The sequence below is a fragment of the Branchiostoma belcheri genome, unplaced genomic scaffold (genome assembly GCF_001625305.1).
Source record: "Branchiostoma belcheri isolate BF01 breed outbred unplaced genomic scaffold, Haploidv18h27 scaffold13, whole genome shotgun sequence".
Taxonomy (NCBI): Eukaryota; Metazoa; Chordata; class Leptocardii; order Amphioxiformes; family Branchiostomatidae; genus Branchiostoma; species Branchiostoma belcheri.
In genome coordinates this window covers 932,335-953,953 of record NW_017802713.1, presented here as the reverse complement: position 1 = coordinate 953,953, position 21,619 = coordinate 932,335, and the positions used below count along the sequence as shown (strand labels likewise).

General features: G+C 40.2%; 1 protein-coding gene across 1 annotated transcript in view; it reads right to left on the bottom strand.

The window, feature by feature from the left end:
- The window catches only part of LOC109463664 (delta-type opioid receptor-like), a 9,553-nt gene extending 1,203 nt beyond the window's left edge, over positions 1 to 8,350 (bottom strand). The window contains exons 1-2 of the mRNA XM_019760518.1: positions 7,523 to 8,350; positions 6,119 to 6,289 (exon numbers count right to left, since the gene is read on the bottom strand). Of these exons, the coding sequence (XP_019616077.1) occupies positions 6,119 to 6,289; positions 7,523 to 8,340 (989 nt within the window). The 5' untranslated portion in view covers positions 8,341 to 8,350. The remainder of the gene's footprint in view (positions 1 to 6,118; positions 6,290 to 7,522) is intronic.
- Between the last annotated feature and the right edge of the window lie 13,269 nt (positions 8,351 to 21,619).

The window sequence follows — 21,619 nt, the reverse complement described above, 5'->3', positions numbered from 1 at the left end:
CTATATATATATATATATATATATATATATATATATATATATATATATATATATATATATATATATATATATAAACATTAAAACAAGGAGCAAGACACATTAGACATACGTCATCTGCACTCTGCAGATGTATTTTACAACTAGCACTGCAGCATGATTTTTAGAGATCAAGGAATAAATGACTGTCTAAGTCTCTCTGTTCTACTGAGTGGGGTTCTAATGGTGCATTCACCTCAAATGGCGTCACTTCAAAATGCGTGGGGTCGTGTGGTCATCAGCTCATGAAAGGCGCCGTATATCTACCCGCACCTCCAGCCACTTTGACGAACACAGTACGACTTTATCAAATTTCCTTTCACTCATGACTTAGAGTAACCTTGCACACTGCGACCCAGGTTCCGTCATCGCGAAAAGCACGACGCTTCAAGAAAATATTCCTTGAACTTGTTTTTTAATAAATGGACTGCTCTCGTCAATATACGATGATGCCATGATGATAGGTTTGAAAGTAGAAAATATTTCAGAAAGATTGTGAATAAGTACTGCATAAGATTCGATATTTAAGCATCCAATGCGATTTCAGAGGAGCAAAACTGGAAATATTCTGAATAAGGCAATCTGTGTGATACCGACAGATACTGTTTCACATTAGCACATTTGAATCAGTATTTCATATAGTTTGGGCATTTAAAACAAGAAACAAGCCCCAAGATGAGTTCTTTATTTCATTTTGTGGTATCCTAAAAATAAGCCCAGGGCCCTTCCAGTAACCATTAATGTAAGAATTTTGGGTATCTTGACGAGAGTCAATATATATTGGGATGATGTGGTTTCAACTCAGTATGTAGATAAATATAAGTGACTGGAATATTGACTTATTGAAAAATCGGGTTTCTAAGCCCTACAAACTGCATTGAATGCCTTTAAAGCATCCGAAAACGTTCTGTTATTCCGTTCACCGAAAAAAGAACCATCTTTTTGCGTGCTTTAAGTTAAGATTTGCTCTAATTCGGGATCCCATCCAAGTAATTTGTATAACAGATAGTATATGTCACTATTACAACCTGATACAACATGATATAATCCTAACACAGAATATTGCAATGTTGCTTGAAATGAACTATCCAGGGCACGGTGCCCTTTAGTCCCATGCTAATGATTCTCTGTGGACAGGTGTAAAGAAAATAGTTACTTTGATTGAAGAGACTTCCGTTCCTCTTCACTTACTGATTTCTCATTCAATAGCCGCGGGCATGTTGGGTTAATAAGACAGTCACTTGGTACGCTTGTCATGTGCAACTTCTTTCACCGGCGAAGATAGGATCGGACTTCTCTGTTAGATCACACCAAGTAAATTTTATGGATGACGTCCTTTGGAGACCCTATATCTAATGCGAGAGGGCGAAAAAAAACAAGAAGGGCCCTAAAAAACAAGATGCCTAGATTAGAAATATACTAAGAGACGACAAATGTTAGGACACAAATTGAATGAAGTGACACAGATAAACGAGCAAACAGTCTTTTATTCATCATCAAAACATCAATAAAGCAGGTGGAACAGCAGTTGCCGTCCTGTCCTGTTTCTTTTATCACATTTTTGCAGGCCTGCAGAAACAAAGCATGTGCTCTTTACCCATTTCGCGTGACGGGTAACGGTTTCACGTCAATCTAACGTTTTGCGTTACTGTCGTGACTCTTTTGTTATATAGTTACAGGAAGCGGGATTTCTTGTTTTTTTTTCTAGGAACAGGCCAAAATCAATGCGCGCGCGGACGTCATCCATAATATGTACTTGGTGTGGCCTTAGATCAAGGTGATGGAAGCTAGAATTGGCAAAAAAACAATTTGTAGTAGTAGTAACCACTGAGGAGTGAGGCGAATACTCTAGACATCACTTATGCTATAGTAGCTTTTCAGAGGGGAATGGATCCTTAAAATCATGAAATATGGTTGATTTGGTTGGACTGGATATGATTTTACTTGTCTTGGTTGTACGTGACTTGGTTGGACATGTTTCACTTGTAACTACATGTATATGAAAACTTCGGGTAACTATGATACAAAGACAGAGATATTTAATATGCTACTATCATGTCAATATATCTAATTATGTAGGCCAATTTATACACCATTGGCTGACAAAACGAGAAAATGTGATAAATTCCTGACACAATATATTACTACCAAGAGTTAGATTAGTATAATTAGTGTCTCTTTATTGTTATACATTGTTCATGAATGTAGACCAGATTCTTACTACATTTAGTAGAACTGTTAGAGATTTTTAGCATCACCAACTATGTATGTATATTTTGCCATACGTTATACCCGCTACATCTGTTGCGCAATGAATTTCTTTTATGATAACTTAATTAATTCCTGTTTGACTTGGTTGTAAATGATTGATATGGCTGACTTCGTTGTACGTGGCTTGGTTGTACGTGATTTAGTTGGGCGCGTGTTTGTTGTAACAATATGAAAAGTTCGGGTAACATTTATAACGTAATTCATTCCTATTCTGTATTCAGAGACTGTTCATTCATTCACATAAGGCCATGTTGATTTGATTATATGGATGACATCCTCCGGGAGCCCCAAAACTGATGCGCGCGTGCGAATAAAAAAAAGTTTTGAAAAAAAAAAGTTCTTTTCATTATGAAATCTACGTGGTCATGAGGGTTGAGCAAATGGCACAGAATATGGTTTGGCGAATAATCTAGTCTTCAAGTTCATTTCTTTACAATTTCGTCTTTTTTCGTTTGATTTTGGCATTCTACGACATTGGTATAGTTTTTATTAATTTTGTTTGCAACTTATGGTATATTTTTGCTCATTTTGCAACTGTTTTGTACGATTTACAGTATGGTTGAAAACTTTTTTGTTGGAAACGGCCGAAAATTCATGCGCGCGCGGATGTCATCCATATAATCAAATCAACATGGCTTAACCAATAAGAAAGGGTAATTACTTCTTAGTTTTTGGAATGAGGTTAACGACTCATTAGTCAGCAATTGACCTATTTTGCCGAAAGGGTAAAACCGTCCACCCGAAACTAACCATCCAGTCCTAACAGCCAATCCTGAAACGTAATTACCTTTCAACGTATCTGACCATTGACGTGCAGACAGGATTGGTTATAACTAATAATGTCATTAACCGATTCCCTAGGCTGTCTCGACCATATTATGTTACCATCGTATTTGGAAGCATACAGTACCACGTATTAGTAACCTCTTTACCCTTGCCGCCTGTGAATCAAAGTTTAACTAGCAGTTCACGTGCCTTGGATATCGGGCGTATCCTCGTCCTCACCCTATTGGCACACTTTATCTACTGTAATTATCTATTTCAATGGAAATGTCAGTTAGGACGATGTGAGCTTTAACGCATGACGCGAGTTAGACCACAGCAAGTAATTTTTATGGATGACATCAGCGCACGATTTAATTTTCGCCTGATTTTGGAAAAAAAAACAAGAAATTTTGTTGCCCTCTGACAGTGGTCAAAATGGGCTAGTATGTCTGTTGTCATGCCAGCACGTGAATAGCAGATAACTATGAAGAGAGGAGACAAGAAAAGACTCTGATTCAATGTTTTTTTTTTACTTTGATGCAGTGATATGTGATGCTGGCTGTGTATATGTGATGCTCCCACTGAATCAAAACCATTTGTACAATTACTGAGTCAAAATTTGAGAACCTTGTTTTTTCGGCCTGCCTTGTTTTTTTCGTCCGCTCGCATTAGATTTGGAATCTGCGGAGGATGTCATCCAAAACATTTACATGCTATGGCCTTACGTAAATTGAGCTTAATATTGATCGTTAAAGACGGTTTGCGTCTCGTCGTCTTTAAGGTAATTACGGACGGAGTTTGATAAATGGATTACATGCGTCATGCGGCAGCTAGCAACTCAGATTTGTTGATTCAGATTGTCGTCACGTCACTAAGTTAGACATAAGTGTTTTCGAGTACTTTTACCACGAAGCTTCGCCTCTCTTGCTCTGCAGCTCAGAAGTTTTCTTCTTCTTTTCGAGTTATTCAAAAGTAATCGGTCGTTTCACCACATGAACATTGTCGTTGTCAGTTTGCTACAATAGTTTCGCAACATTCAAGAGATCATATACTAATGCTATTATTATACATGCATGCAAACAGATTCATGATCATTAATTGTCATTATAGATGAAAAGAAAGTAAGGTCTCCGTGCCCTTATGCAGAGCGTAGGGTGGTGCCCATATCTATTTCTGTAGCCCTCGGGCGACACACAGTTATGCAATGCACTACAGCAGGGGGCTGGTCCGCTGGTAGTGCTGTGTGTTTGACCTTCCCACACTCTTTCTCATATGTGCTGAGTGCTAAGCAGAGAAAGAAATGTGTACCATTTTTAAAGTCTTTGGTATGACCCGGCCCTGGTTTGAACTCACGACCTCCCGGTTACAAAGCGAGCACAAAATTATAGTTGCTCATTATATGTAAGCAACTCTTATAAGAGTTGCTTGCATATAATGAGCAACTTATTTCCTGTCCTTACTAAAAGTAATAAAGTTTCTTGCAATGCATTAAAATCCTCTTGTTTTATATGATTAATCCACTCGCAATAACGTGGACTGAATCACTTCATGACAGTTTGCCTATTAGTAAGTAACTATTTGTTAGGAAGTCCTGGTTGGTTCACCATGCGGCTTGTTTCATCTAATGCATACGTGGTCCGAATTAGCAGGAGATTTTAAGATTCGGCTACTGTTTTGGAGGGCTTGCCAGTTCTTTGTAGAGATACAGGTCCCGTTCCACTCTATTGCAGAGCATAGGGGTGGTGCCCATATCCATTTCTGTAGCCCTTGGGCGACACACAGTTGTGCAATTCACTACAGCAGGGGGCTAATCCGCTGGTAGTGCTGTGTGTTTGACCTTCCCACACTCTTTCTCATGCTAAGTGCTAAGCGAGAAAGAAGTGTTACCATTTGGTATGACCCGGCCGGGGTTTGAACTCACGATCTCCCGGTTACAAAGCGAGCACTCTACCAAGTGAGCTATTGCAGCACCGGTCATTTTGTAGAGCTATACCGTTCTACAACTATAGCTTCCGTAAATTACCATTGCCCATAGGAATATCACTACACTCCAGCCCTGCCAGAGGCTTACACATCGTTTTCATAAAATGGATTGATGTATGAGTCCTCAGAGATTGTTAATCCCTTAATCAAAGATTAATCAAATATGCCAGGTGCAGCCTTTGTTAAACACTGGCCTCTTGGGTAAGGAACTGGATTTAGTATTCCTGGCCCTGGGACAAATTTTCATTAATATAATGAAGAGAAAAACACATAAAAAAACGTGCATCATCTACAGCCCAATAGCAAAACATACCGAGTCCCAAAAAAATCCGTCCACCCAAACGCGAGAAACAGCTGCGAACATGAAAATCTAAATCTCTTACAAAACCCTTCCGCGGAAGGATGTCTCCTTCCCCGGAGGTAATAATCAATTAAAGAATGATTGAAAAGATAAATGATGTTCTTATATGGTCTAATAACCTACTTTGTGAAGCCATATGTTGCTGTCATTCTGACGAAATGACCATCACAATGTATGTAACGGCGCGGTCACATTCGTCGTAGGTCATCATACGATCTTGATGTCATTGAATTTTCAAGCAGTTTGTAACAAAACCAACCAGTGACAAGGGTCTAAGACAGCCTTTTCATTAAGATACAGGGATTTTCTTTTGCACAAGCAGTATTGCCTCTTACCTTACGTTTCTGTGTCTATCATGGTCAGGCACCTTCCTCAGAGCTTCTGACTGAAGTTCTGCTTCTCGCTACTATATGTAACCAATGTAGGAGTCTGATAGATACCGAAGCGCACGCAAGGTAAGAGACAATACTGGTTGTGCAAAAGAAAATCCCTTTATCCTATGTTCCACCAACCTGATGAAACTATTTTCGGAAGCCTTTTTCGTAACGAGACAGATGGCTGTACAGGACATATGAACGACTATCATGAATGCTTTGAGACTTTGATCGCAAGACGATCGTACGACGTATATGCGACCGGGCAACTAAATACGAATCCACCACACATGCATGCCCGAGAAGTCACAACTGCATGCACACTTACGGCCGACAACTGTCGGGGCAGCAGGCGGAGCCGCACAGCGTGCGTTTGAGCGTGGCGCGGAAGTTCTGCCCCAGCAGCGCGTACAGGAACGGGTTGACGCAGCTGTTGACGTCGGCGATGACGTTCAGGAAGTACCAGACGGTGGCGTTGATGTTGAAGCCGAAGACGAACCTGAGGACAGGATAGTTCTTTTATTCACAACTATTTTATTCAATTGCAACAAGACAATACATTAGCCAGGCAGCATGGCTGATTTCGGGTGCCAAATTAAACATACACAAATTAAACATACACAATATAACATACTAATAAGCTAACAATTACCACATTAAGCTAAGATCAATCAATTAACAATATAAAATTACAACATACTTAAGTACAAAGCATAATAAACGTATGCAGAGATAATGATGATATACTGTTTTGGAGGTCAGGGGTCATAAGGAAAACTACAATATGTGAGGAAATATATATAACGCAAGATCATATGAGGTTATCTTATGTGGTATCACTGGAAGGGCCATCAAAACCATTTACAACCATTCGTTTTATACGAGCCGACGATTCGGTGACCATCGTAAAGTTATTTCCTCGGTCTTCTCGCACTTGTAAATGTATCGTGACATTTGGATGTATGATGTTAGTAATTTGATGGCAGTAGTGTAGATGCCATGTTGATTTTACACACTTTTCACTAATACACCACGTCTGTCACCGTCATCAGGGCTAGTGCACTGTGCGCTGGAGCTACATGATAATAGTACAATAACACAATAATCATTGAAAAAATTAAACTAAAAATATAGTAATAAAAAAAATTATCAGTTGTTAAGGATGTGGTCCCAAACATGACTGAGTTTATACCTCCCTCATCACGGTTTATTGTTACTCGTAACATCTAGCTTCAGTGCAAAGTGAACCATGTAACACCTAGATAGCTCCAGTGCACAGTGAACCAGTCATTTTAGCCCTAATGAAGATGACAGATGGTCATCAAAGTGTCGGCTCATGTAAAACGAGTGGTTGTGAATAAAAGGACTTTGCCATTCAATCATTTACCAACCTGATGAAATTATTTACGAGCCTTCGAATGAAAGCTCATCTCTGTTGGTATAATCCATAGATATAGAGTTCAAACTTTGTTCCAACACAAGTAAGTGACTCACCATAAATTTTCAGTCGATCTCGTCAACCTTCGTCACATGTGTGATGCACTCGCTGACACTCCGGAAGTTGGAAACGTGATGACGTCAGGAGTGCATCAAAAGTGGCAGGAAGACGGAATCTCCCACCCACCTAGAGCATCATACATCTGACGAAGGTTGACGAGAACGACCAAACAATTTATGATGAGTTTTTTCCGTGTGTTGGAACAAAGTTCGAACTCTATAACCCTTTACGAACCTGATGATGTTGCCCACGTGCAGCGGCAGCCAACACAGGACGAAGATCCCCACCACCACCACCACCATGCGTGTCACGCGGTGTCGGGACCGCAGCGCGCGCCGGCTCTCAGGAGGGACGATGTCGGTGTTCCGCAGCTTACGGTAGATCAGCACGTAGTTGGGGACCATGATACACAGCGGTACGAGGAACGCCAGGGCCGTAAGATAGACGGCGTTAGCGCCTCTCCACCAGTCTTCGCTCTGGCCGTTGGTGGGCCAGTTGAACATGCACACGGGGACCCCGTTCAGGTTGCAGATCTCCGCGAACACGATGTACGGGAGCGAGCACATCAGCGCTACTGCCCAGACGCATCCGCTGATGATCTTCGCCTTCTTCAGCGAGCGGTTCTGGATGTTCCGGACGGGGTGTAGGATGGCGTAGTACCGCTCGATGCTCATCACCGTCAGGAAGTAGATGCTGGCAAAGGTATTGACGTTGAAGATGGACCTGACTATCTTACACATGGCCTGGCCGAAGATCCACACCCTTAAGATGTAGTCTGCCGCCCAAATGGGGAACGTCAGGCAGTAGAGAAAGTCCGCCACGGCCAGATTTAAGACGTACACATTTGGTACAGTCTTCATCGTTGAATACTTGACAATGACGTATATGATCAGCCCATTTCCTATCAGTCCAGTAATGCCTATGGCACACTGGATGACCGGAGCCACTATGTTGTAGATGATGATGTCCCAGGAAGGATTCGTTGGATAAGTTTCGTTGCCGAAGAAAGAATAGTTAGAGATGTCAAAGGGGAAGTCGTAGTACTCCTCCATCTTACACCGACAGATTGACCTACACATGAAAAAAGAAAAATACACAGTTACTTATTAATTGTAGACCTTTGTTGTACTTTTATGCTATCTATTCCTAAATTTCAATCATCATGTCATTGTATTATGTTCTACCAAGTTGGTTTTACGTTATATGATGTTAAGGTTACAATATTGTTTCTATTATGTTATTTAATATACTTTGAATTTGTATCAATTTGTTAATATTGAGTTCATTTTGTTAATGGATTTTGTTTGGGGTTTTGCCCCCAGGAACCATTGAAAAACGCCACAAGGCGATATGTACTTCCTGGATAAATAGATAAATAAACATAAACAACAAAGGAATTCCAGACCGCAGGCACCTTTACCATGAGCTTAAAGTTTGTGGAAACTCAAACTTAGATGAAGCTTTAAGTCTTCATGAGTGACCTTACGTGGTGAATACACACTACAGCAGACAGAGGGTGGGTTTATGACTAATTCAGTGGCTTAGGTAGCAATTATAATCTGTAAACCCAACAGGATAGAGCTGGCACAAGTTAAAACGTGTCCTCAACGCAGTGTGAAACAGAAGATTTGTAGAGTAGATCGGTAGGTTTTAGGCGCCATGCAATTACAGTGGCTTGTGATCAACTGAACTTGAACATGAGATGAAAGAGGATGTCTGGGGTTTGGATTTCCCATCACGTAGAGTCGCAGACAGACATCATATGACGCATGTCAGGAGGTAGAAGCCTATTAACGTTGCTTCTGGTTCGCCCTAATATTGAGACCTGAGCCGCTTCATCTGTAACCAACCAATTGATCCCACGAATGTCAAGATAGTGGGGTCGTGTGGCGAATCAAGAGGTCCCGGGTTCGATTCCTGACATGCCATCGATCTTGTTCCCTTTGGAAAGGCACTTTACACGACTTTCCCCACTAGGATCAAGTGAAAATGAGTATTGTCTGTCCAGTATTCGTTTCTGTGTGCGGGACACAACAACAACAACAACAACAACAACAACAGCAACAGCTGCCTCTGTTTCGCGTGTATTGCACTGTTGCAATTTCAATAAATCAAAAATTTGATCAAATCAAGTTCTTTTCTAGCGACGACATCCGAAGTAAATATTCAGCAGTTGCTGAACCAGAAAAAAAACTCCTCTGCTGTAAATGCTGTTTGAAAGCGTGCCATACTGTATCACTTGTAAGGATACAAAACGCACGCATCTAGAATGCATTTGGTCGTTTTCTTTTACACATTGACTTGACTTGAATTCCCTTATATGCACACCGTCCAATGACAACACAGTACAAACATACTAACGTATATAAGCTAATACAGGTTTGTTTCGCTTTTGTCCTCTGTACACCATCGTATGTAACTGATCTTGTATATGCAGGTCTATCTAGAGCAAAGGTTCTTCAGGTTTACAATATCGCAATATTCTCTGATAAAAACATAGACTCCTTTAGGATCAGATCCCATACGTCGTAGGTCGCCCTACGATTTTGATGTTGTAGGAGTTTCAAACAGTCTGTGACAGAACCAATCGTCGTCAAGGATTCTGTTCGGTAAACCAATGGATGAATGAATGAATGAACTTTATTGCTCGACAATCGTACATGGTACAATCTGTGGCAGTAAGATAACAATACTACAAAACTAAACTATCTTACAATTATTACTGCAAACTACTATCGATAACAATATATTAGTTACAATATGGTGATGTATTGATGGTTTGGTCTCGCTTATGGAATTGACCTATGTAGGCATATATGGGGATTGGACACGGCAACAATATAAGGAAAGTATCGTTCTGTGTTCCAGATTGGGTGAACATTGCTTTAGTAGTAATAGTCTGCAACAGTGTATCTCTCTCTATAAGTGGGACAAGTAACAAGGCAGCTAAATGTCATTTGACGTACGACGATGCCAAGAATGCCCCCGAGCTCAGTTTGCGATTGTGCGATAGCCTGGGTGCCATCCGAAATTCGGGGTTGCCGTAACTACAAATTAGATGGCACCTAGGCTAATTGTGCGACGATCGCACGATACCGTATGATATGACCAGGTTAGGCCCTTGCAATCCCCACCGGGCATGTTTTTCCAATTACGCGCAGGTATCTTCTATCTGCTTGCTGATTGCTTCCCGTGATCTGATGTATTGACTGGACACTAATCAGATCTCCGGGCAGGAGCAATCGTCATAGCCCGGTATCTATCAGAAACCTATGCGTAGTTATTTGTCCCCCATGGTCTGTGACGTTACATAACGGAGGCTAATGTAGAGCGAAGTCGTCTACTACCGTAACGTCTTGAACATGGCATCCAATGCGATTTCAGAGCAGCAAAACTGGAAATATTCTGAATAAGGCAATCTTTGTGATATTGACACATACTGCTTAACATTAGCACATTTGAATCAGCATTTCATACTTCGGGCATTTAAAACTGCAGAAACAGGCCCCAGGATGAGTCCTTTATTTTCGGGGTGGTACCCTAAAATCAGCCCAGGACCCTTCCAATAACCATTTTCTGTCAGAATTTGGGGCATTTTTGCTCCACGAATGTCAATATACACTGGGACAGTGTTGTTTCCACTTAGTATGTAGATAATTAAATAAGTGACTAGAATATTGACTTTGAAAAATCTGGTTTCCTAGCCCTAAAAACTGCACTGGATGCCTTTAACATCTTTTCTATTCCAACATTTATCACAATACAGTGCATGACAACGCCACACTCAAGTTTTTAATCCACACTTTTTTTTGCACGGACAACAGACGTAGTCGTTTTCACTTGAGTTAAGTGGGGACATTCGTGTTAAGTGCCTTTCCCAAGGGCACAAGATCGGTGGCACGGCAGGGTTCGAACCCGGCACCCCTTGGTTCCGAAGCGAACACTCTACCGTTACTCCACACGACCCCACGTAAAATTTTTTGAAGGTCACCTTTAGCCTATATCAAACTGCCATGTAGCTGGCGTATGTCTTCCGCCTAGAATTAACCAGCAAATAACTTAATCCGGCATTAAGGCCCGGAGGCCAGGCGTGCTTACGTGTAAATCCATTATCAACACATTAGCCCGATTAGCCAGGTCGTGAGTTGGCGTCAGTTTACCAAGTTATCTTCCATCTTGGATAGCCGTGGGCGTTACGTACATGTACTCGTAATTTCATACGCTTACAACCAAGAGTTAGGTTTTGCGTCATGCTGTCAACTACCATCTGGTAACTTCAGTAATCGGTGCAATGGCCAAGTGGGTAGAGTGCCCGGCTTGCATTCGGTAGGTGGTGAGTTCGATCCCCGGCCTAGTCATACCAAAGACTTTACAATGGTACATACTGCTTTCGAAATTCTCTACTTAGCATTCAGTATTTGTGTATGGTATAGACGTTACACACACATCACTACCAGTGGACTAGTCCCCTGCTGTATTGATTGCACAACTGTGTGGCCCAAGGGCTACGAAACGGAGATGGGCGCCACCATATGCAACCATGCTAATGCTTTAATATAACTAACTAACCTAAGTAATCCGCGTTACCTAAGTTCTACACATACTCGAATAGCCAAAAATCTGCATCATGCTATCCCTTGCCACCAGGTATCAGTTTACCAAGTTTACCCCAACTTTGATAACTGAAGCGTTACGTAAGGATGTAAGGTTATGTTGTTTGTTTGTTTGTTTTATTATGATCGCCATAAGTGCTATAAGTCACACTATTCTTCCTGAGACCTTACGTTCTACATAGACACGAAAAGCCAGGTCTGGGCTATACTGTCCCTTACTATCATTCATGCAACAGCCTGTACATCGGTATTGTTAGAACACGGGAGCTTGTCTACTGATGAACAAAAGTAGCATGATAAATCGATCTGGTTTCAACTGATATGGGTGCCATGAACAAAGTACTTAAGTCTCTTACATCACTAAGGCTCTAACATTTAATGCGATTAACATCATTAGCACTTACACATACATAAATACTGACGCTACAATGTCCAAATCACTAAACAAAACAATAAACAAATACATCGTATTCGTCTCTAAACCGATTCTCGTTTCCATGTATTTTCTGTGAGGCATGATATTGCATCTTACTTGCAGACAGCGTTTGCCTAGTTTTCTATTGAAGAAAGAACTCAAGATAAACCATGTGGACACTTTGAAGAACTCCCTAAAATGCGAGTTTTTCCATTAATAAACGATATTAGATACTGTAAATCACTTTGATTCACCAGGCCTTACACAAGCACAACGTAACCAGCTGGAGAGAATCCAATGCCGTGCCGTCAGAACCATCCTTGGCACTACACTAACTATGAAGACGCCTGTCTCCTACTTGGCCTCGAGACTTTGGAACGACGGCGAGACCACCTCTGCTTGACTTTTGCCAAAAAACTCTTACAATCTCCCGACTACCGGCATTGGTTCCCTCCCCGCCGTGGGGACATCAGTGTACGTACAACACGGTCCAGTGACCAGATTGACTGTTTTAGAACAAGAACCGAACGCTTTAGAAACAGCGCACTACCATAAATGGTTAAGTTACTGAATATCTCTGAAACGGCAATGTAAGAGTAATCTGTTGCTAATGTTGTACAACAGCCTTTCACCGAACATTTTTTACTGCGTAACGTTTAACATGTATATTGACTATAAATCCATTTTCTAAAGCAGAGGAATATTTTACGATTTATAAATTTTAACAATATTTAATAATATGTAATAATTTTTTAACAATAATACCCATATGTTAATGACATTTTGTGACCTCGGAGCAATTCAGTATGGCTGCCTGCGAGTCTGTTGTCAATGTGATGGTAATTGAAATTGTGTATGTCTGGAGTTTTCAATTTGAAATAAACCATTCTACTTTATGTTCACGGCAGCAAAAGTTCACGGTCTGAGAAAAATGTTCACGGAACTATATATATTCACGGTGGTGACAGGTTCAGGAAAAAGAAAGTCCAGGAATCATTTGTTAACTTTAATGATAAGTTCAAGGTACAGAAGTGACAATGAAAACAATGAAAATAACAGTACAGTGACAAAATCAGAAATTACATTATATGTATACATGCTATTACACCAGACGACTATTCATACTATAATCACAACTGTCACGAACAATGTGTGATCTGCCAGCTAGTCTGTGGTCATGCTGTGAGGAATTATTTTGACAAACCGGTTTTGGTTCGCATGCTGAGTTGTGAATAATCTTTCACATTTCATAAGTCATTGAACCAAGGTATGACATGCATGTAACTAAACCTGAAGGAGGAAGAAGGAGCACCTGTCAACAGCTTAATCGCTAGTTGTTGAAATTTGGAAATAAGGGGCCAAAACTTTAGGATAAGGCCACAGCAAGTAGATTTTATGGATGCCATCCTCCGCAAACTCCAAATCTAATGCGAGCGGGCGACCACTGTCAGAAGGCAACAAAATTTCTGTGTTTTTTTTTCAAAATTAAGCGAAAATTAATGCGCGTGCTGATATCATCCATAAAAATTACTTGCTGTGGCCTAAGCCATAATCGAATTTCAGTGGTATCTCACCTCAGCCATTCTTCATCAACAACAGTAGGGGAACGCTCTGTGGATGTATAGCGGGTCTTCTTTCTGACAGCAATGCATCAATACTAAACCCCATGTAATCATGGTCAGCCAAGGCAATACACCATGCCATAGATCCCGCCACCCCAACTATCACTATGTCCAGAAATTTGTGCTGAAGCAGACAAAAACGACAAAGATTGTATAATCGGGGATCAATGTCAGGAAGAACGAGACAAATGCGATGTGATTTAACCTAGGACTCAGACCTTTCATGGTGGAGATCTAATCTTTTCGGCTTAGAGACCGGATTGACGCCGACGCAATTACAGAGCCACCAACCTCTAGGAAGATTATTGTTGATCCTCAGAGATATACGCCGCATACAATAGCGTTTGAGCTATACAATTGGAGTTGGACAAACGCCAATTCTTCAACTCTTCTGACAGCCTATTGCTCATTCAAATGGTTCTGTTGGTCATCCCTGGTGGCTCATCTTGACACATTAGTGTCACGTAGATGGCATTGTAATTACGAGGTAAAATCGTTTGACTGATAGTTTTCGCCTTCAAACTTTCAAACCCATCAATTTTCGTCAAGAAATCATTGAGTTTCTTCAAAACATTAGATATCCTTATTATGAAGATTAAAATGGCTTCTTCTAATGGTTTCTTTCAAGCTGTAGAACCTCCTCATCAAGATACGCACATAAGAAAGCAACAATAAGACCTTTAGAACTCCTTGCATATGTTAAAAGCCATTCCTGTGTGTGAAAATACGGTTTAGCATTCTCAGTACTCTAACACAGAATCCCATAGCTTCCTTAACGCCCTCATTGCGCATACAGAGAGGTTTGTTATCAAGATTTAAAGAGCTGTTTCAAAGTGTTCAATTGGCCCATTGATATTACGAATGCACCGACATCTTTGAGCTCCTTCCAACTGTTGAGCCCTTTCATTACTGCTAAGATTACTAGTACTTCAAACTGCTAGGCGTACAAGTCGTGCTACATTTAAAGTATTACTGCTGGTGCAGTAGCGTTAAAGAATTATAGCCAGCAATTTGCTGCAAAGTACAAAATAGTAAAATATACATCATATAGTTAATGTACGGATTGACATAAATTTGTCATCTGTGTTGCCATGATATTTCAAGCTCTTCTTTTTACGTTTGTCGACATTCCTTTTTACATCCATGTCGTTCGTTTTATCATCACCTTATCAACTTTAAAGGCATAGTATATAGTGTTCCATCATGCAGAACTGTCATATTGCATTTCTGAGCTAGCATTCACTCAGAGCGATCATCGGTCTTTCGCAATGACCACCATATTCGGACATAAAGGTGTCAAGTCAGTTTACAGAATGATCAATCAGTACTTGAAAATCCCACATTAAACAAGCGAAGCATCAGATGAAGCAGTTATTGTAAATAAAAATGTCCGGGGGATATTCTGAATGTGTACACGGCAATATGATCTGGCTTTTGTGAGAATCAGTTTTTTTTCATGCTGATATAAATTGTATAAGGACTGACTGTAGCCAGAGGTGTTTTAACAACTCTATGAAGCAGCAGAAACAGTTATTGTAAATATACAAAATTCCAGGGGATATCCGAAATGTATACATTGACAATGTGATCTTCTGGTTTGTAGCATTTTACAGCAGAATCAGTTTCTACATGCTGATATGAAATGTAGTAGAACTGACTGTAGCCAGAGGTGTTTCAACAACTCTATGAAGCAGCAGAAACGGTTATTGTAAATAGAATATTCTAGTCTACCATCGCTATTTACCATGAACTGTACTTAGTTCGCAATTGAGCAAAAATGTACAATAAAGGTCTTTCATTCATTCAATAAAAATGTGCGAGGGATATTCTGAACCTATACAGTAACAATGTGGTGTCCTTCTGGTTTGTAGCGCAACATGTTTACATCAGAATCAGTTTTTTTTTCATGCTGCTATAAATTAGAAGTCTAACTGTGGGGTCGTGTGGCGTAGCAGCAGCTTGCTCGACTCGAAACCAAGAGATACCGGGTTCAGGTCCTGACATGCCTTGGGAAACTTCAAAGGAACTTAACACGACTTTCCCCACTTAACTCAAGTGAAATGAGCATTGTCTTGTCCTATATTCGTCCTCTGCGTTGGTGGGGGCATAGAATAAGTTGATATAATTTGAGTGTGCTGTCACCATGTCTAGCCATGAAATGTAGGACTATAGAAAAAACTGTAGCCAGAGGCGTTTCAACAACTCTGAGCTACATAGAGCTTCCTCAGCATCAGCATTATGCACTGTAGGTGCAATGATGTCTTTGTGGTGGGATTTCTTTCGAAGGATGGCAGACGAGAAATGAAAAACTTCGTGAGAAAAATTTGTCACGACGCAGTTTGCAAAATATATGTCCTCGCGCTCCTCTTTACCCTAAATCAACCACTCTGCTTGAATGTGATATAATATACAATTCATCCAAATATGTAATGATAAAATCAGCAAGAATGATATAACCCCTAGGGTGATACGATTAATACGATATTACTAAATAAGCACTTGGCGTATGCCATAATGATGAATTGAGCTTGTCTCGCAGAGTTTGTAGGTCTTTTACGAAAGTATGGCTATTATTGGATGAAGATCATCATTGGCCAAGGAATTAGATTCCAATTTAATTCAAAGGAGAAATAATTTGAAAATTGCAATCGTTACTGAAGCGCGTAATAGTTAGACCACAGCAAGTAATTTTTATGGATAACATCCGCGCGCGCATTGATTTTCGCCTGATTTTGGAAAAAAAAAAACAAGAAATTGTTGCCCTTTGACGGTGGTCAACATTCCGAAAATGGACAAAATGACATGCCTTGCCATGCTGGATCATGTATGGCAGATAAACATGAAGAGAGGAGACAAGACAAGGCTCTGATTTATTATTTTGACTTTTACTTTGATACGGTGATGTATTTTATTCCTTTTATACGTTCCCACGGAATCAAAACCATGTGTACAATGATTGAAAACTTTCCCCTTTCAAAGTTTTTTCAGTGACAAATGGATGTTGTGACAGGTGGCAGTAAAATTAGCACTATATAGCTATCGTTTCTTGTTTAACAGGGTTCATGATGTCAAAATTTCAAAATATAGGAATATTGTTTTTTGGGCCCGCCTTGTTTTTTTTTTCGCCCTCTCGCATTAGATTTGGAGTCTGCGGAGGATGTCATCCATAAAATTTACTTACTGTGGCCTTATGTCACCGGCATGAACTTGAGTTTAATCTAGTTGATCAACGTTTTTTGGATACTAGTACTGCAGTATGTACTAATAAACTGCATCGGATAGGCAAGCTATATAGCTAACGTTACATCGTGTACCAGTATTAACTACTATCAATGGTAAATCTAATCTATATTTCCTACCCTTGGGTCAACTATGATATTGACTTTACCATGAACCAAATATTACACAAACTTTTGGCCCCTTAAAAGTTCTAGCCTTCTGAAGATGAACATATCTTGTTACAAGTTCCAACATCTTTCGCTATCATATATTTACAGCATTTAAGGACTCTCATTGCGATTGTATGTGATTGATCATGCTTTAGTTTAGCTCCAGGCTCGTCAGTGTACAGATACATGTATTCTTTGCACGAAGAAGAATGAAGTTAACCATACAGACAAAGGATTATCCGAGAGCTTGACGGATGGTAGCATCCTTGATCAAAGTGTCGGCACAGCCAGGTCTCATCCCGCCTCAGTAGGGTAGAACCAGTTGGGTGTAAAAAGTAACGACAAGACGCACAGAGGGTGGTAAAACTGATGCAGTCTCGCACAAAAAATCACGACAAACCGTAAAGCCAACGACTCAGGAAGATAAAGCAAAATTAACAATCATTGGCAATTACATGTAGCAGTTGTCAATGGTTGAAAAGGGGTAGCTTTATGCATGGTCTCTTCTTCAGAAACATATAACTCATGAAGTCTTAGTCATAGTCGACAACTTCTTCTACATACATTTTATTTAACTCCTACATAGCCTACAAAACATGGTCTTCCTTACCATTTATTGATCCATTTCCACCCATTTGCTGTTCTCTGTTGTTTTTTGTCATGTATTTTGCCACATCGTCGGCACTCGACGGTCTGCCTTAAGCAAGTAAGCATTTTGCCACTGTGTACCTGTATGTCTGGTGGTGAGGTTAAAATTATCTATAGCTAGAGTACCTCACCACCATGTCCTGTATTATACATGTTGAATTGCAAATAAAAAAAAACTTCTTCTATATACTAAATTCCATTTTTACCAACATCAGGCAAAGGAAAAGGACAATGTGACTTAGGTATAACTTATTCTATAACGCCACATACACACATAATGATATAAGATTGATGTATACAGTGTACCCCTTCCGTAACCCCATATTTGTAAATGGTCAGTAGCTAATTACGATATATACGTATATTTGACAGCTAGTACGAGTGATAACCAAAGTTTGTTTGTTTGTTTGTTTGTTTATTTAGATCTCCATTAGTATGGAAGTCAACTCCATACTATTCTTCCTGGAGTCCAAAGTTCGTGGTTGAAAACACTGATTGGCTTTATTACTGACTTGGATGATCTTTCAGATGATATTCTGGTACATTTACTTTTAAGAGGTTCACCTTTTCTGTCAACAATGTACAATACTAAATACTGCTGCATGTGCAGACATTTTTGTTGGAATCAAATCGTTTTTGTAGTGTCTTGATCGATCCTGTCGGTGTTTATGTATGTGTTTCACTAGTTTATTGATTGATTGTAGTTTTCAACTTCTGTATGAAAATTTGGGCTTTGCTTGCTTGTATTACGTATTGTCTGGTGGCGACATGAATATAGATTCTTTATTGACACAACAAAAAAAGTACAGAGACTTTTGTTTGGTCTTCTACAACTTAACTAAAGATCTAACAAAGCTAATATAAGTGTAACTTGAGTGTGTCGCCACCACGTCTTGTCATTGTATGTTTCAGTAAAAAGTTCGTGGAACGTATACACATTTACAGCGATTGATTGAGTTAGCACTACGTTGACACGTATTGTATCAGACAAAGGTCTACCCACGTACGCAGAGTCCTTCGGTGAAACGTTCATTCATTCCAGTATCGTGCAATATTGCTGTGGAATGATCTACCATATCATGTCAAGACACTGAGTAACCTACTCAGGTTCAAAAAAGCTATCGCAAACAGTGTCACATGAGCCTCAACCTCTAGTTTTTAAATTGTTGATATCGATTTGTGTGTTCATTGTTGATGTTTTAATGTACATGTATTTAATATGTCTGCTTAACGTGTATTCACTGTATTTTCCATGTATGTGATTATGTAATTTTAATGTTTGAGCCTTGGAGGATTAGCCCTAAAGGGCTAAAAGGCTTCGAAATGAATGAAAAGAAAGTGAAGGAATCAGTCCGCCTGCCCCACACCGTTATTATAGATAGTCAAACTTTATCTACAACCTTCAGTTGCAAAGATGGAAACTTTTCTTGCGGCGACTTCAAATAGGACGCCACAGAAACACGAGAGTTGACTTATGGCTTTTGCCCTTGGAACTCGACAGGGTCTTATAGAAGGTTTGCAAGGATTTTCAGCCTAGGCCTGGTAATTATATGTTATGATAGAATGTAGTCTCTAGAGCTATGCTATCAGATCGAAGTCACACTAAGTAATATGTATAGTGCAACTTTGCTGGGTCTCCGGAGAAATATACGGCGTTTTACTTTGTAATTCAACTAGGTTTGCGAGGTTTTTCAATCTTGGCGAGTCTTTGGTTGGTAATTACATACTATGATGAAACATCTTCTCGATAGCTATGTTATCAGGCCGAAGTAGCCCTCTGTAATGCTTGGAAAGCAATTTTTCTACTTATATAAATATACGGCTTTTACCTTTGCAACACAGCTGGGACTCATGGAACGTTTGCCAGGTTTTTAGGGCTTGGTGATCTTTAGTTGGTATGTAATTATATATATATGCGTTATGATAAAACATCATCCCGAGAGATATGCTATCAGGTCAAAGTAGCCCTCAGTAATACCTGAGTGCAACTTTCCCAACCGTTCTTTAAGAAAAGTACGAAATTTGATGGATGACTTTTACCTTTGGAACTCAGCTGGGGTTGATAGAATGTTTGAAAGGTTTACCGGGCTTGAGATGCTCCTGAAGTGTGAAAGCTCTCTTATCAGGTCCAAGTCGCGCCTAGTAATGCGTGTTATGCAACTCCAAATGTGGCGCCCGTCACGCTCTTTGACAGAAATCTACTTGGCTTTTTCATTCCGCAAATAAAAATCATTTTGCTGCTGTACCAAGGAAAGCCGCCAGGGTGTCCACAATCTAATCGTTCCTTTGATACATGTAGGTCAAGACCTACCCGTATACCAAATTTTATTACGATCCATCCATAGCTTCTCGAGATATGGTGCTAAATTAACCACAAACACGCTCTCTGACAAGAATCTACTTGAAATTTTCATTCCGCAAATAAAAAATCGTTTTGCTGCAGTACCAAGGAAAGCCGCCAGGGTGTCCACAGTCTAATCGTTCCTTTGATAGGCCAAGGCCTGCCCATATACCAAATTTTGTTACGATTCATCCATAGCTTCTTGAGATATGGTGCTAAATTAACCTCAAACACGCTCTCTGAAAAGAATCTACTTGGAATTTTCATTCCGCAAATAAAAATCATTTTGCTGCAGTACCAAGGAAAGCCGCCAGGGTGTCCACAATCTAATCGTTCCTTTAATAGGTCAAGACCTATCCGTATACCAAATTTCATTACGATCCACCCATAGCTTCTCCAGATATGGTGCTAAATTAACCACAAACACGCTCTCTGACAAGAATCTACTTGGCTTTTTCATTCCGCAAATAAAAAATCGTTTTGCTGTAGTGCCAAGAAAAGCCGCCAGGGTGTCCACAATCTAACCGTTCCTTTGATAGGTCAAGACCTACCCGTATACCAAATTTCATTACGATCCATCCATAGCTTCTTGAGATATGGTGCTAAATTAACCACAAACACGCTCTCTGACAAGAATCTACTTGGCTTTTTCATTCCGCAAATAAAAATCGTTCTGCTGCAGTACCAAGAAAAGCCGCCAGCTGCAGGGTGTCCACAATCTAATCGTTCCTTTGATAGGTCAAGACCTACCCATATACCAAATTTTGTTACGATCCACTCATAGCTTCATGAGATACGGTGCTAAATTAACCACAAATACCGTTCCACCGAGCTACAGAGGCTACAAAAACATAACCTTCTTAGCGAAGGTAATGACACGCTAACATGCCTGCCTGGCGCCCACGGCGAAACTACGGCCTGCATACGAGTTAAATCCTTTACGATGTCCGCAGACGCAACTTTACGACATGGGTTGTCCATAAAGCGACATTTTCACATCAGAACAGCTGGAAATCTCTTCCACGGGTTTACCCAAATTGCACATACACCGTAAGCTATCGTCATGCTCTGAAAAGATAACGGCCAGTCTTCGGAGGCTAACTGTTACCAATCGCATATGGTCCCTTCCTGGCGATTACTACAATGTAAGATACCAGAGAAAACCATTTTATCTTACGCTCCCAGCATCTATCCCAGAAAATTAAACTTCTCGTACGATATCTACTGTAATCAGCATTTGACCAGATCATGAAATGGTCAGAAATATCATAGGGTACTAGTAACAGACATATCTTGAATGGCA